Here is a 17,219-nt window from a genome sequence, read left to right on the forward strand (position 1 = left end):
CGGGCTCCTTTGCTGCGGAGACGTCAGGGTGACGTCATCGGCATTGACGCAGAGCACGGCGGCAGCGGCCACAGCATCCGAGCCGACGCCAGCGGCGGTCCTTCGCCTGCGCCCCTGCCCACCCGTCACCCGAGCGACGTTTTGGCGATTCGAGCATCCTTCCTTTGTACTTAACGGTAGGAGAAGCAGCGAGCCTCGCGTCGTCGCCGTGTGCATGTTCGTGTGCGCGCGCATTGTGTTCCGCATCAACGATGCAGGCCCTTTTTTTTTTCTTGGGAAACACGCAGTCGTTTTTCCGTGGTTATTTTGGCTGCAGCCGCCGAGCTGAACGACTGCATTGAAACGTCCAGTCCCGTGCAGCCGTCGGCTTTGTGCTCACGTACCGCCGTTTCTTTTTTGCCGTCTTGCGGCGACGAATACGGATTGATTCTGAAAAAAAAAACGGTCCTCTGTGCCATTTGCTTCTCTTGAAGAAGCATCCTTGCCTCAGCCGCCTTTGGCTTGTCATGATACACCTTGCCAGGCGATTTATCGCTTTTTGTTTGTTTGTTTTTGGTCTGGTTTATGGGCAATCTGCACATTCACAAGCCGGTGTGCAAGATGCGAAGAGGCGCTTGCACCAAGTTTTGCAGAAAGCTAATTTCCGCCACGAGCACAGAACATAAACCAAACAAACACGGCACATAAAATCCCAGACCGGGGCACGCGACTTCAGGCTCAAAATGGCACGGCCTCATAACATAGACGGAAATATCAGACTCCATCGGGGACGGAGAGGAGAATGTCTTGCACGGTAACCAAATGTATCCTACGTCTTCATCGTACTCTTTTTTTTTTTGACCTGCTCCATGCCGAAACGCCGCCTGTTTTTTGTTTTTCCACCTCGTGACACCCCAAGATCGTAATCAAGATCTCAATGGCGGTGGATTTGACCCCTCTCCCTTTTTATCGTGTCTTTATTTTTTGCCGCGTTGTCATCTGTCGAGGTTGAAAAAAGTCATATTGGAGTCGAAAGTGCAGCAATGTGTCGTCAAACGTAAGGCTCCATGGACGCCAAGAACGTACGTCCGCGCTCTCGGCTCCTGCGACGGGCCTGCGGTCAAGGTGCAACGCGGGTGCTGTCCGTTATTCAGGGTGCTCCGGGCCCAGTCCTCGTGCTCCTGGAAGCTGAAAACCTGACTTGACTTCCCGTTCTTGATGACTCGATGGGAGACTCTCCTTGCGAGTCGAAGACTCGAGAGACGACATGAGCCAGAGGTGTGACACGTGCGCCATGGGATGAGATCCATTGGCCGCTCAGAGAGCTGTCTGCACACCAAGAGCTCATCTTTCGCGGCGATCCGATTGAAATCCTTCCCAACCGAGATTTCCGCTCGCCGGTTGACACGTGACGTGATCTTTCCCCATCCGACAAGCCGTGTAAATATCCCGGGCTTTGTCCGGATGGGCTCAGTGGAGCAAACGACAGAAAAGGCCCGAAAGCCCAACGCCTTCTCCCCAAATTGTGTCTGTGCGTAACCCTCCGTTGGATTTTGGGGTCTTGCCGGTTCCCCCCGGCCCCTTTTGGAATCTGCTTTTCTTTTGTTGTTTTTCTTCCTTCCCCCTGTCCTCCTCTCACGGTCCACCCTGTTTTCTACCACAGAGATAAAAGATAAGATGGCCACCTCCTCCTCCTCCTCCACTCTGGACGAAGACGAGAGTTTGAAGGGCTGCGAAATTTTTGTGCAGAGGCACAACATCCAGCAGATCCTCAAAGAGTGCATTGTCAACCTGTGCATCGCTAAGCCCGAGCGCCCTATGAAGTTCCTGCGGGAGCATTTTGAAAAGCTGGAGAAGGTTGGTGAGCAAACCACAAGCGCTCGCGTGTCTCGCGGCGTCGGGCCGCCCGCCGTCCGCCGACTCCCGTCCGGCCGGCCGTGTCGTTCAAATCCAGATCATTTCATGACAATTGCGCATATCTAGATTCAAATGGAAAGCGTGAGGAAGGGTTGACCGGACGCAACGCCGCGCCCCTCGAGGATGTCAAATGGGACTCGGCACGTGTTGTCCCTCGAGGGTCACGACAGACGGCGCTCTTCTTCCTAGCCGAGGGAAGCTGCGACTCTTGGTCGCGCGACGGGCAAGACGTCCTTTCCGCAAATCTCCTCCATCGCTAACCGAGACACGTGGAACATTCGACGCGCTCGTTTCCGGACTGGTTCGGCTCTGCTCTCGACGCGCTCCCCGCGTGTCGTTTTGCCCACGAGCGCGTCGCGAGGCGATTGCCATCACACGACCGAGGCCGCCGCGAGGCTTCACGGGTGTCACCATTGCTCCCTCGCGGGGTTTGCCGGTGTCAGATGACTCTGCCCCAAAAGTCAAATCCAGTCAGCGCATTTCTTCAATTCAAAGGGAAAAGAAAAAAAATGCCTCCCTCGCTCCAAGGCGTCGGATGATAAAAACGCGCAAATGCCGTCATCGCCTGCTGTGGGATGCGGAAGCACAATTCACTTCTCCCAAACGGCACCTGGGAAAATGGGTTTGGGCCCGACGGGCCGAGGTCCAACTCTTTGGCCAGAGTTCCAAAATGTCGCGCGCCTTTGCCGATAGCGTGAGCACAAACCCCCGGCCCGGGGGCCATTTGCGGCCCGCCATCCATTTTTGGGTGGCGGGCCGCACGAGCGAAAGAAATGAACAAATAACACTCCGAATGACGTTGTACACGGGCCGCAAGGTGACTTGAAAAAGGTGAAGCTGGGCAGAGTGTACGTCCATTGTGGTGCCGTCATGGGCTGGAAGAGAGCGATGAGCGGACTGCTCTGCGTGGCTCGTGAATCCCGATCCGAATCGTCTTCGTTGGCCAAGTATGGACAACACGCAAGGAATTTGTCTCCGGCTGCACTCGTATCATCAGAAACAAGGACATGACAAATAAGTCTGGAAGGAGTGAGGGGACGGGTGAACCGCAGGAGATTGCTTTTTCGGGCGACTGCTCTGAAAGATGCGAGGCAGTAAGCTGTCGGGAACTCCGGGTGTGCCCGTTGCAAATTGGTGCGGAATGATTCCAACGAGAGAGGCCCGTCATGCGGAAAGGAGCCCACGTCAGAGCTTGACTAAGCCGGCCATCCATTTGCGAATGTGTGTTTAATGTGGCCCGTCATGCGTAAAGGAGCCCACGTCAGAGCGGATGATGCTTGACTAAGCCGGCCATCCATTTGCGAATGTGTGGCGGCTATTGTCGGGAATTTTGCTGCCTTGGATTCATCCCCAGCCCTCACTCATTTTTTGGCAAAAGCACTTTTGTGAGCTGCAGAAGCCCCCGTCCGCCAAATTTTCACGTCACCTTTCAAGACTTGCTGACGTTCGAATTTTAAAACAAATCTGTCGACGTTGAAATAAATCAATCAATAAATCGATAAAATATTTGACATATGATATATAAAATTGGCGGCAGAGGTTGCGGGTTCGATCCCGGCCCCGGCCTTCCTGTGTGGACTTTGCATGTTCTCCCCGTGCCTGCGTGGCTTTTCTCCGGTCCTCCAATTTGCTCCCACATTCCAAAAATATGCACGGCAGGCTGACTGAACACTCCAAATGGTCCCGCGGTGTGGTTGTTTGTCTGTGTGTACCCTGCGATTGGTTGGTAACCGGTTCAGGGTGTCCCCCCCCCGCTTACTGCCCTTGGGAGGCTAAAGAGGATCGGAAAATGGATGGATGGATATTTTGGATGCTGATTTTGGATCATTCAATCAATTTTAGGGACAGATTCTTCATTTTTGCCCGCACCGCGCGGTTGGGGAACATTTCTGTACCCGAGCAAGAGTGGGTGTGTTGAACCGTGATTTCAGATCTACTCACACTCAGCATCAACTACGCAGGGTGCACACCGAGCTCCCGTTGCCATAGCGACATAGGGGAAGCGAGACGAGCCCTCCGATTGCACCGCCCGACTGTGTCGTTCGCGAGAGAGAGGGAGGGAGGGAGAGGGACAGAGCGGGCAAGCTTTTTGCTGCTGTCAGTGTTTTCATCAGTGGTCGTGAGTCGGCGTGCCTCGGGGGAATCGCGGCCGTGGCGACAGGACACTTTTGTCTTCTCTTGAGCCTCTCATTCCGAGCCAACTTGAGCCCGGCGACATGCCGCCACCGCCGCGTGCGAGACGGCCGCCCGTCGATGCGCTCGCATGACGCCGGGCGCCTTTCGGCAGGCCGCGGTGACGCACGTCGGGCCCGGCCGGGGTCCCTTCACGCCATGGTAAATACCGAGCCTTCCGGAGCCGGCGTTCACAAGGCGTCGTCGCCTGCCACACAGTCATCTCAAGATGACATCGTCCAATTGGAAATCGAACTCGCAGTCAGACGACCGTGACCTTCGAAGAAATCAAGAAACCGAGGAGCATAGACATCCCCGTCGGGAATGTCCGTCATCATCACCCGCCCGGCGCCCCTCGCAAGTCGCTACGGTGTGCGTGCACACCGGCAAAAACGTTTTTTTGGATTCGGATTGGTTGCGTCTTTTGACACTTGATGGGCGGGCAACGCGTCCGGTTCAAAGCAAAGAGACGGAAATTTGGCCCGGCGCGGCTGCCGCTCGCTTGCAGATGCAACCTTCGTACACGGTGGCGAGGAGCAAACAATCATCCCGTCGGCGGCGTCCTCCGGCGCGCTAATCAAGTGCGCCATCCATAATTCAGCACCCGCAGGGCCTCGGGCACTCCAAACGAGACCCGGCCCGAGGCGAGCCGCCGTGGGCCCTTTGGCCACGCCGGACAAGTCGGGGTTGTTTGCGCCCCGGCACGGTAACCGGCGCGCATTTGTTTCCCGCTTCGGAAGGGGCGCTCGGTCGACCGGGCGGCCCTCCCTCGCCTTGACGCCGGCCGCTCTCGTCCTTCTCCAGGAAGAATGCAAGCAGATGATGGCTCGGCAGAAATCGAACAGCCAATCGGACTCTCACGACGAGGAGGTGTCCCCCCCGCTGCCGAACCCGGTCGTCAAGGCCCGCCGCCGCCGCGGAGGGGTGAGCGCCGAGGTCTACACCGAAGAGGACGCCGTCAGCTACGTGCGCAAGGTGAGCCCCAACTCAAGCCGACGCCTTTGCTCGCTCGCTTGCAGATTTCGGAGCAAAATGTGGAGAGTGGTCACTCTCTGTGAAATGCCCCCCCCCCCCTAAAGAAAGTCACCTTTTCTGACTGAGTGACATCACTCGGTGTAAAATGGGGTTGCTCCCTCCCCCTGACAGAGTCATTTGGTGGCCTCCTTTGTCACCTCTCCAAGACTGCCCTCACTTGCCCTCCATTTGCTTTCATGCGCATGCTGCACCGCGGCACGCGGGGGCAGGGGGGGCCTTTTGGTGGCCACATCTGTTGCTTGCACTTTTCTTTTTTGCACGGGAAGGTGCCCGTCACTGCAAACGCTATCAACTTGCGGGAACAACGGGGCGCTCGTCTTTGTCATGCGTGCGCGGAGAGGCCTCCATTCTTTTCTTTTTTTCTTTCCATCGGAGCGACTGTGATGTGGCGGCGCGGAGGCGTCTGCGCACTCTGCGAAAATGCACCTTTGAGCTGTGATCTCAGGCCCCTGGGAAATTTCGGGGGGGGCCGCGCCTCATTTCCACGACGGTCCTTTCCCCAAAATACGCGTGGGCTCTTCCTCTCCGCTTCGCCCGGCGCGCCACCCTTCAATGAGCTCACCACGTCCACTTTGGAAGCCGGGCCTAGCGCCGCAGTGCGTCGTTTTGGTTTGTCCCGGCGTCCACCCGACTTGAAAAACTGGCCGTGTTTTGCCTCCGCAGGTGATCCCGAAGGACTACAAGACAATGACCGCCTTGGCCAAGGCCATCTCCAGGAACGTTCTCTTCGCTCACCTGGACGACAACGAGAGAAGGTACGCTTGACGTTTTCGAGGGACCGCCTGTTCGCTTCTTCCAAAAACAATCGCTTGAAATTCACCAAATTTGCGCGATGCAAAACGGGTTGAGCCCAAGCTGCGATTTGAAGATGCTTCTTGCGCATCGACGACACCGGAGCGCCGCTTTGCCCGTCGGAACCTGCTTCGTCGACTTCCACAACTGGAGCGAATCACAAACGACCGCATTCGGTGATGATCGATTCGCTCGACTGTCACGTGAGGCTGCTTCTTTGAAACGGCGCGGCTTTGTCTGCGGCTGTGTGTTGGGAGAGTCTTCCAAGAACTCAGGCTGGGAGTACAGGTTCAAAAAAGCAGCAATTCCAATGGTCGCGGCTGTAAATATGAAAAAAAAAATAATGACGGAAATTTTTAATGATTTGGGATGGGACTATTTTGAGTTACAAACGTTGGCCAAAGAAGGAACCCAACTTGTATCTCAAGGCAGCACTGCTGTCTTCTCTCTCCACGTGTCAAAATGCTGACGGACATTGCGAGCAGCGTTTTGCTCAAGGGTGTTGCTCCAATGGCCACTGTGTGCCAGTGTTGCCTGCCCTACAAGGTCGGCTCCTGCGCGCTGGCTGGCTGGCTGGGTGGGTGGGTGTGTATAGAGAGAGAGAGAGAGAGAGAGAGGGGGGGGGGGGCATTTCGATTTGCAGAGAGTGTCACGGATTGCTCACCGTTTTTTCTCCCGTCTCCTCCATGAATAGCGATGGATTGGAGGGATTGTCTGTGAGAAGGAAAGCAATGACACATCGTATTTTGTCATTGACAAACAAAGCCGAGGCAGGAAGTCTTTGCTCAGCGATTGCTCACCGATGACGTGCGTTAAGAGATGGAGAGCGAGCGTACTCTCCTTCCACTCACTCCGCCTCACTTTGTCCTCCCTTTTCTTCCTGTGGGGCAGGCTTTCCCGAACGGAAGCTCAAGGCCCCCCTCCCCTCCCTGAGCTAAACCGCGGAAAGATTTTGTCCGACGTAAGCCACCCGACCGGTGGCCCAATTCCTATCAAGAAAAACGTGAAAGGCGTTGATGGGTAACGGGCTGCTAAGGAGCGGAGATGAGCGGTTGACCTCCTCCCATTTTTGTTGGTCCACGCCGATTCCAATCATCCATGAGTGAGACCCGCCGATCACTGCCAATATCGATCTCAAGGATGGCTGTCCATTTCCCTCTTTCTTTTTCGGACCCCCGCCCTCCCGCCGCCTCCACGGGCCCGCTATTAGCCGCCGCCATAATGACCTCGTTATCATATGCCCACACAAGCGCACGGGATAAGCCAAGGGGCAGGTGCCAAGCTACTGCGCTAACCTGACGCCCGCTAGCTCATGTTCGGGGGCTTAGTTGTGAGCTGTGTGAAAAGCTTCCTTGACACACTGGATGTCAAATGCCTTTTTCATTTCTGAAAAATTGAAACCATTGGCAAAAAGTGAGGTTGAGTCGTCCTTTAGCGCGGGTGCCAGTGGAAGTACACGTTTTGCATCAGTGAAAGTGCAAATTGCACATTCAATTTCTTCTTCCCGAGTCCTCCGCGGACAGAGCGGACAGCTTGACTTTGGCCTGGCATGCCGCGCCACATACGCTGGGATGTGTACTTCGCTTCAGCGTGTCCCGCAAAAAGGCCTTTGTACAAATCCAGGCCTCCCGCACAGTCAATTAGCAATTTGTGGTCCAAGCGGAGATGAACTTGTGCCACGTAGATATCCCAAAATTCTGTTTCTTTCCAGTCCTAACTAACTAAGAGTACGGAAACTAATTTTCATGATCCTTGCCCACACTCAATGAAACGAGCAAGGTCGTTTCGGCTCAGCAGCAGCGGCAGAGAAAGGGATTGTCAAAGGGGGCGGGCCTTCCCTCATGGCGTCCGCTTAAATCCTCTCATTAGCAAGCAGACTAATGAGCTGATGAAGTGACCGATGAGTTGACCTCTCACCCCCCAAGCCTGACCTCTGCACCTTCTCCACTAGCCCCCTGCTGACAGACGGGGAACATCTTCGGTGTCCTAACTCGCTGTGTGTGTGTGTGTGTGTGTGTGTGTGTGTGTGTGTGTGTGTGTGTGTGTGTGTGTGCTGGAAGGAGGGACAACTCCAAATAAAGAAAGAAATCAAATGATAAAAAACTTGGCCAAACAAACAAACGGCCGCAAAAAGCGACACGGTGGAAATCCTGAGGCAAGAGCGGCCTTATCTGCCGTTACGATGGAAGTTTATTTCGGGGACGTGCTGTGCGGCCAGACTCAAACGCACAGCACGGGTCACTCTGTGCAATGCGGTCACTCTCCACGGGAGAGCTGCAGGCCCGAGTGAAGCGCCAGCACGCGGCCACCCCCCCCCCCAGCGCTCCAGCGACATCTCGGCCACCTTTCACAAAGCGCAGAGTGCGCACGTCGCCCTTTGTTCTCGTGCACGCCTGCGCTGCACACAGAGGCAAACTTAGGTCCTCGCGCAGACCCTTCGCGGTGTTTCCAGCGCCCCCCTGTCGCACACTTTCTTTGTCACGCACAATTCAACCATCCCAGTGATCTTCATTGACTCCGATCGCAGTCTTTTTCCAAAATATTTCCGATTGGAAGGCTCCCCCTTGACAGCCACCAGCGAGGTCCGCCCCAAAAACGTGTTTGTTTGTTTGTTTGTTTGTTTTAATCCAGCGGGACCCCACAATCGACATCGTATCTTGAAAGCGATGCGGTTCAGGTTACATTTGCCGCCTCGGGCCATGACGTCAATCGTGGAAAGGTGCCGGCTTTGAAAACAAAGACGATTGTCTCATTTTCCAGAATCAGCACTCTCAACTATCATCCGCGGTTGTGAAAATGAAAGCTTTGAGCCCTCACAACACGTCCGTTGTTCCGTGAGCGCCAGCAAACGCGGCGCTCCCGGACGAGACGCAACTTGGAAAACTGGAAAGTTTCACGCGCGCGAACGTGCGGCGCAGTTGTTGATTGTTCGGGTGATTATATAAACTCCTCCGCCCAGGCGGAGAGCGCATTCTTCGCGGGTCCTCCTGTGTTGCGCAACATTGTGGCCCATTAAGACACCCGAGAAAAGTGCCTTCAGTCCAAGGTGTAATTACGGCGCCGAGTTTTGATGGAGACGCGCCGGTGCCTAAATAAACTGCTGTTGTAAGAGTGACGAAGAAGAATGAGGGCAGGACAACAAATGTGCTGACTTTTAAGACTCTCAATGATTGAAAAAGCCCAGGGCAAGCCAGATGAAGGATAATCACGGGGAGTTGGCCCTTTCCTTCCAGAAGCTTCCGAGAAGCACACCGGGAGTTGCTTTTCAACACGTCATTCGGCGCCATCCGCCAGGCTCTCGGATTTGATTTCTTGTCTGGCGTCCGAGGCTCTGATCGGCCGCCGACCACACCGGGCTTTACTCCGCCATCGGCTCCATTTTCAAGTGGTTGTCCGAGAAAGAAAACGTGCCCCTTTGCAGCAAATCTGGCGGCAATCGGCGCGCGTTTCCTCAGGCAAAACGCGCTCGGAGGCAGACAGACGAGGGCTATTGAGCGAGCTCGTTGGAGAACGCGCTCAAACCTGCTCCCGAGTCGCTCGGCGGGGTTTCAGAGGTCTTTGATTTGCCTGACCGGCTTTGATTGTTTTTCGATATTTCTCTCCTACCCGACAGGTTGGGGTTAGGCAGCTCAATATCCCCTCAAGGCAAGAGAGCGAAGGAGAGGAAGGAAACCGAGCCGCCTCGTGCCCCGACACATCCTCGCGGTGCAAGCGAAATCCGCGGAGGCCTTTTCCTTTCTTCGGGGCCCGATTAGGAGCGGGCTCGCGGGCGCTTTCGCCGCCGGCCTGAAACAGATATGAAGTGCTTTTGCGAAGCCGCCATTGGCTTTGTTTTCTTAGCGCCTTCCAGATAAAAACCTTTGATGGTGCCCTGTAACAACACAGTGTGAGGTTTCGGGCCGACCTGTCATTCCAAAAATGCCAAAAGCTTACTTGTGTTTTGCTGTTTCAACACGCTTTGCTCCTGCGCTAAATAGAATTGTCCCTTGACGCTTTTGTGTGAGGGCTTCTTTTTTTTGGGGGGTTGGGGGGGGTGGTGTCAAAAGCCAAACGGCGATAAATAAAGCAGTTAGGTGGGCGTGTTCAAGTCCGTGCGTGTCAGGGTCAGGGAGAGTCCCAGGCCGGTGGTCCCGGCGCTCGGTGAATAATGGCCCCGGATGAGAGAGTCAACGCAGCGCTCTTGCGCCCCTCATTCCAAGGCGCGGGCGCTCCTTCAAGCAAGCGTGCGTCTTCTTGAATATTGACTGCGTTCTCCCCTCCTCTCTTTCCGATCCAGCGACATATTCGACGCCATGTTTCCCGTCACGCACATCGCCGGGGAAACGGTGATCCAGCAAGGTACGTATTTGAGGCCAGACGTGGGCCGCAACGGTGTCATCGCCGCGCACGTTGAGTGTTGGTGAGCAACAACGTCGCCACGATGGGGGACGTGCGCCCAAAACACAGGGCAGAAGGCCGGTCGGACGGGACCGACGACACGAGGCAATGAATCGGGCCAAAGCCACCCCGGGGCAACCAAAAAGACGCCGACTCATCACAGAGGCGAGGCACTCCGTTGCGATCGGGCGGCGCAGAAAAGGCGGGGCCCTTAAACCGGAGCAGGTCAACCCCAACCTGAATCGACGGCGATCGGACGGGGAGTCTGAGACGGGGGGGTGGCGGGTGTTGGGCAGAATGAGTCCGGAGACCACCGAGGCCCCGCAGAAGAGCCATAAAAGCGAATCCGGTACGAAGACTCCCATGCCGAGCTGTAAATTCTCTCTCAAACGGTTGGCAAGTACTCCAGATCGTGAAAGCAAAGCCGTGTGTACTAAACACCCAGTCGGCCACGTTCTAAGCTCAGGCACCTGCAAGGCGAGGTCCGGGAGTCTGTCGGTCCTAATTTGGAGATCCCGAGTCTGGTCCGGTTCGCGGGGCCCCTCCGTTCCAGACGGCCCGCTCTTATATACACTATATAGGCGAAGCTGTACACACAACTGAAAGCTCATCGCTCATGTTCGGGCCACGACTGTACAACTTCAAGACGCCACCCCTGCTCCCACGCCGACTCACACGCTTCAGACACGGACTTTGAGCAAAAGGATCGGATGCTGCCGAGCGTATCCCAGAGGAGATATTCAAAGTTGGGGGGCCTGCGTGCACGTCACCAATTTGGGTCATTTGTGCCGAGAATACATGGCCCGACCGAGTGTGTATGCGCAGGTTGTGGTCAAATATTTGCCCGAGCTCAAAGGCACAAGGAGCGCAATGAGAGCTTGGAGAGCCAATGTGAGAAAAGAGAGAGAGAGAGAGAGAGATAAGAGATGAAAGAGCGAGGCGGAATGGGGGGCGGCCAGGTGGTCTGGGGCTGCGCCGCTCGGACAGGCCATCAGACGGACAAGGATGGTTTTGTGTGACAAATGAACGAGCGCCTTCCACTCAGTGTGAATTAGCCGTGTGAACTCCTGTGAACTTTACACACTGGCTTTCAACTCCTCAGGTGAGCACGGCCACAGGAACGCGCACACACACACACACACACACACACACACACACACACACACACACACACACACACACACGTCCACCCTCTTTCCGCACCAACAAATGCAGTACGCGCACACACTTGTGCCGTGTGTACATTCATGCGTCATTAGCCGCCGGGCTCTTGCATCTTGTCGGGTCGGGCGTGGCGTGACGTGACGGTGCTCATGTAACAGATAGCGTCATCTTTCAAGCTTCTCTCCAGACACCGTGCTTTTTAGGCATCGTCGCACAAATGGCCTCCGTTTGAAGGCGAGGAACGCTTTTGTCAAAATTGGGCGCATCCAAATTTACCACCGCGTCACATTCAAGGCCGCGCTTTTAGGGCTTCATTCCTTTTTTGAAGCTAAATGGCCGCCTTGTGTTTTTCGGCATTTGATCAAATCTTCAACATCTGCTACGGAGGTATCGAACCTGGCCCAGTTGGCCTCTGAGCCCTGGATTGGAATTCACTGTGTAAAGTTAGGAGCTCCAAAAAAAAAAAAAAAAAATGCCCAAAGTCTGACCAATTATTGGAATTTATCTTTCAAATGTCAATTTGCTCTCAAAGATGAAGGCAGACCGTGGCATTGACTCTTGTGCTGTTGTCTTGTCCCCCCCTCCTCCCCCCTCCAGGCGATGAAGGAGACAACTTTTACGTGATTGACCAGGGCGAAGTGGACGTAAGTGGCCGTCCAGAAAAACTCCCTCATTTTCCCCCGGTGGTTTGTTCTTTGGGCCGTTCTTTCATCCACCGGCCCCTTGTTTCTGAGCGAGGGAGGGAGGGGAGGGGAGGGAGGTCAAAAGAAGGTCTTCGGGGGGAAAATCCAGCCTTCTCCAATCATGTCCAAACAACGTTCCCCTTCAACAAAGCGCAGGTTGCGTTGGCTTTGCCTCCGTGCTTTGTATCGCGCCGAGGTCAGTTCCACTCGGATGCCAATCGCAAGGAACATCTCGCTTCCGAGTCGGCGCACGGCGAGGCAGACGAACCCGGCGCGTCTTTTGTCTTGGCGAGAGAGTTGAGGGGGGAGATAAAACAGGAGCCGACGGGGAGTTGAAGAGGAAGCGCCCTTATCGGCTTACGGCGCTAAGCTCGGGGGCCCTCGTAGTTGGACAGAAGCCCGAGCGTCATCGGACCGCCGCGGAGATGGGGGGGCGCAATGAGCAGGAATCATTTGACGGAAACTAGACGCGGTTCTGCGGAACGGCCGAGCCCGACGCGGCAAAAGCCGCAAGAGGGGGGCGGCGCTCGACGTCGAGCCAAACTCAAAGCATCCTCGCGGCTGTCAATTTGGGGACATTTCAGACGGCGAACCGCCGCTCTCGTCTTCCTTGCGCGCATGCATCCGCTTTGATTTGACTCGCACGACACAGCGCGCCAACTGCTGCCGTGTCAAAAGGTGGCTTTCAAAACCACTGGAAACCAAATTCCGAATTTGCTTTCGAAATACCTTTCAGGTTTCAAGTTTTTAGGCCGTAGCAAATCCATTCCCTTTGCGCACATTATGGGGATGGGAAAACCGTTTCCCATTTAGAACAACTTGGAAGTCATTGCGATACCGCTTGCTTCGTTTCATTGGACTTTGATTTAAATTTTGCACTGCATCAACAGTTTGGGCTTTGCTTATAGCATTTTCAAAGTTGATTTACCTTTCTAACTTTTATTCTGACGCAAGCAATTATTTTGCAAGCGCATGCTTCTTTTCCCCCTGCCCGATCTGTTTTTTTTTTTTTTTGCATTTGGGAGCAAAATGGAGTAATCGCTTTCAAATTCAAACAAATGGAACTTCAACTCATTCCCAGTCAAGCACGCACAACACTGTTGACGTAACTCCCACCGCAGCTTGACCGATTCTGTCCTTTTTAACCATTCAAATCATTTCATTGACTGTGTATTTCACTGTCCCCCCCCCGTCATCTCTCCTTCATGGCTTCCCGATCGACGCACACTGAGGGAGACCATTTAGGTGCCGAGGTCAGGAAACGATTGACTCGTCATCTTTTTGTCAAGTCCTCCACGGTTGTCGTGACTGATCAGTCCCCGCAGCCCCCGTGGCCACCTTGAACGATTGCCCTGCAACAATTTTGGCTTCACGGCCGCCCAAAGTGAATGAAAGCCTCCCCCGTAGCCTCCGTGGCTCCTTTTTGTCGTACTCAGTCAACAGGACAGGGCCTCGCGTGCGGCCCTGTAAAAGCGGAACTGAATCGGAGACGCGTTTGTATTGTCTTCTGCGCAGGTGGAGGCCACGCGCATTTTGATTTCTGTGCGGACAGATCTGAGTAGACCTTCAAATGAACGGCAAGGCTTGAACAAGGAAAGAAAAGCAGGAATGAAAAAAGGCGTTGACGGGGAGACAAGAGGGATCGAGGGCCTTTTAGAGAGAGGGTTAGGGGTGGGGGGGGGGGTCAGGGGGGGGGGGGTTCTCCTCTGATGGCTTAGCGGGGATCAAATACTTTGGGACAAGCCAAGAAAGCATATCGCATTGCCCGGAAACTTCGGAGGGAGTCAAGAAAAGTTGTTGGAAGGAGGAAGCGCGGGGGAGAGGGGGGGGGCTGTTAGTTTTAACATGAATGCTGGATAAACAGGGAAGAAACACACACACACACACACACACACACACACACACACACACACACACACACAATTAGCAGACAGTTATCAAGACAAAATTGTTGGCAAAAAGTCCCGCATGTGCATGCCAAAGTCATGCGGAACACCAAACTTGAATCAAACAGCAAAACAACTCTTGATGAAACCGATTGAGGCTGATTAGATGGAATGGAATGACCTCATAATTCGCAATTGCATCGTTTTCGCTACGGTTGGGTTCACTCCCACTTTGGACTTGGGGCCAGGCTTGCGCTTGCTGCGTCGACGACATATCATAAAGCCGAGTCACTGAATTGAAAAGTCATGGGGGGGAAAAAAAAACCTTTGGAGACTGACACCTGGACACCTTGCGAGTGATTCTCACACATTTACTGACGTGCCGAACCGGAAAAACTACGCCCCTTGGTGATATCACGTGGTAACGTGATTTTGAGTCTCCACACGTACTCGACCGAAGCGCAAACAAGAGTGCGATTGTCAAGGAAGAATCGGTTTGCGCTGGCCGCCGAAGCTGTATTACGCTGGTACAAAGGAGAGGTTTTGGCAATGATCGCCCCATTCGGTGACTGCGCTGGTTTATTCGGGCGACAGAGAGTCTCCACGCTTCACTTTTAAGACACCAACACGGGTGAAACGATGAAAATAGCGAAGTCACACTGCGTACAGTGTACTGTTGCAACGTTGCGACACCGTCGGCCTGCGATTCCAACTCGTTGAGCAAAACGGCTTTGCCGCCGGGTCGGCCGCTCATGAGAACGAGTTACCGAAGCGCATCCGTCCCGTCCTTGCTCTCTCAACAGGTGTACGTGAACGGGGAATGGGTGACCAACATCGGGGAGGGCGGCAGTTTCGGCGAGCTGGCCCTGATTTACGGCACTCCCAGAGCCGCCACCGTCAAGGCCAAGACCGACCTCAAACTGTGGGGGATCGACCGGGACAGCTACCGTCGCATCCTGATGGTAACGCGCGAACCCCGCTCGCCGCTTCTCCACATTTGCGCGCCGCCGCATTGGCTGGTCGGACGCTGCCACCGCAACTTTATTTCGATTTGTCATAAAAGCTTTGGTCCAAGATGCGCTCAACACATTGAGTGTTGCCGCTCCCCGGAGAAGAGGCTGCAGAGTTACGGGTGGTATATGAGGCCCGTTTTCTGATGACCAACTGCGGTTGGCTTGTTCATACTTCATACTGCGGCGCTCGGTGACTGAACGCAACAGCAGCTGGAATGACTCCGTCTTTTGCCACCTGGCGGCACCGAGCGATGCGCCGTCGACGCTTTCCGTGCCGGCGGCCCGTCGGATCTCAAATAGATCCGAATGTGGTGCAATTTTGCGATTCAATCACTTTTGATTTGAAATCTGAGGCGACGATCCGATGGAGGGCGCAGCGGGGAGATGACAGAGGGTGAGCTTTGCGACTCCAACGCTTCCTCGAAGTAGCGGCCTCCTTCCAAAACTCTCCCGTTGCCTCTTGCTGCCTGGGCCTCCGGTAAAGTGAAAAGCTGCAGTTAATTATCGCTCTGTGATTTGCAAAGCACTTTTAATTTCATGCTCGGTCTTGTGCCAATGCCTCGGGGTGAAAAATCAATGCAATTTCTGCGCGGTTTAACGGCAGCTATTAAAGGTTAGACCTCCTGGATGGCAGTTGCAGGGAAATGTCAGGCGCTCGCCGAAAAAAAATTGCACATGGCTCTCAAGTAACCGGGCTTCATGTGTTCCAAAGTCAGACTTTGGTTCCCCACGGAGGACTGTCATCTTGTCCTCCGAATGAAGCGAGGCAAACGTCAGCGATGGGAAGGTGACGAACTGACATCGACGCAGCGCTCTGTCTTGGCACAACTCGGAGATTCCCACAAATATGTTGGAAAAACAACACGTGGCTTTCGCACACATCGAATCAAACGTCGAATCAAGATTTTGGGGCCGTTGCAAAGTCTCGCCTCCGAACCGGACGAAACCGGACCTCCCACGAGTCGCCCGCTCGCAAAACCGGGCGACGGGACCAAAAGAAGACATGCCGAGATGAGGAGGAGTGACGGTGGACTGGACCGGAGATGAATAGTGAGGGCGAAAAGGTGCAACGGGCTTAGTTTGGCTTTGCGCCGCACCTCGACTCTTTGACGACTTCACCTCAAAGAGGAAACGCCGACGGGCCCTCGGCTCGTCTTCGACCGCGGGGCGGTTAAAGGGCGGGGAGTGGGGAATGCACGGGATTGTTTGATGGTTCCGTCGTTTCCCCACCACTGCAGTGTATGGCTTTCCCCTTTCCTACTCCATCTCTTCCAACACAGAGTGCTTCTCAACTCAAGTGTATTTCTCCGGCACTTTCAAACAACCACCGCTGTAGGCAAAGTGCAGTGCACGGAGCCAAAAGAATTCATACAAACAACAAACAAGAAATGAATAACAAAGACAGTAGAAAGCACAAAAAACGGTCCACCGAGACATCAAACCTCATGCGGAGTCAAAAGCCAAAGAATAGAAATGACGAGTTTGAAAGACGGGCAGCGAGGGCGCTTGCCAAACATTGGTTCCAAAGGGAGGGAGCGCCAACGGCCTCTTAGCCTCTGCTTGGCTACCTCGAATGGTGTCTGGTCCCATGCAGACCTGCGGCACCGGGCGGGGGCTCCGTGAGGGTCGGCGGGGCCGGGCCGTTACAAGGTTGGGAAACAAATCAAAAAAAGACCCAGTGAAGGGATGCCAGAGTAGGAGAGAGGTGCTGAGCAGCAGCATTCTGGAGCAACTGGAGACGCTTGATGGAGGATTGGCTGACTCCGAAGTAAAGCGCGTCACGTGACGGTCATCCAGCCGAGATGTGACGAAGGCATGAAGGACTGTTCCCAAGTGCTCGCCAGAGAAAGGAGAGGCGCGACTTTAGCCGGCTGCCTAAGATGGAAGAAGCTGCAGTTGACAACGGCGCCGATTTGCCGGTCCCATTTCAAATCAGTGTCCGGTTTAAGACCCGTGTTGGAGACTCTTAAGGAGATCAGGAGCCCAAGTCCGCAAGATGGGATGGACAAGGACCGCTGGCACCAAACCCCATGACTTCTGTCTTCTTTTCATGGAAATGGAAGACATTCCGTGCCATCCAGGTCTTGGTTTCCTCCAGACAAGATCAAAGTGGCCTCCGTGAGAAAGAAATGCTTCTGCGAGTGGCGGTGGGGAAGCGAGTTTTGGGTTGAGACTTGTCAGGATATTCACGGACGGGGGAA

General features: G+C 54.6%; 1 protein-coding gene across 1 annotated transcript in view; it reads left to right on the top strand.

Moving 5' to 3' along the window:
* The window catches only part of prkar1b (protein kinase, cAMP-dependent, regulatory, type I, beta), a 25,220-nt gene continuing 8,001 nt past the window's right edge, over positions 1-17,219 (top strand). The window contains exons 1-7 of the mRNA XM_019873059.1: positions 1-176; positions 1,643-1,836; positions 4,873-5,043; positions 5,767-5,858; positions 10,172-10,233; positions 12,034-12,080; positions 14,809-14,967. Of these exons, the coding sequence (XP_019728618.1) occupies positions 1,657-1,836; positions 4,873-5,043; positions 5,767-5,858; positions 10,172-10,233; positions 12,034-12,080; positions 14,809-14,967 (711 nt within the window). The 5' untranslated portion in view covers positions 1-176; positions 1,643-1,656. The remainder of the gene's footprint in view (positions 177-1,642; positions 1,837-4,872; positions 5,044-5,766; positions 5,859-10,171; positions 10,234-12,033; positions 12,081-14,808; positions 14,968-17,219) is intronic.

Source organism: Hippocampus comes, unplaced genomic scaffold (assembly GCF_001891065.2).
Source record: "Hippocampus comes isolate QL1 unplaced genomic scaffold, H_comes_QL1_v1.1 scaffold522, whole genome shotgun sequence".
In the NCBI taxonomy this organism is placed as follows: Eukaryota; Metazoa; Chordata; class Actinopteri; order Syngnathiformes; family Syngnathidae; genus Hippocampus; species Hippocampus comes.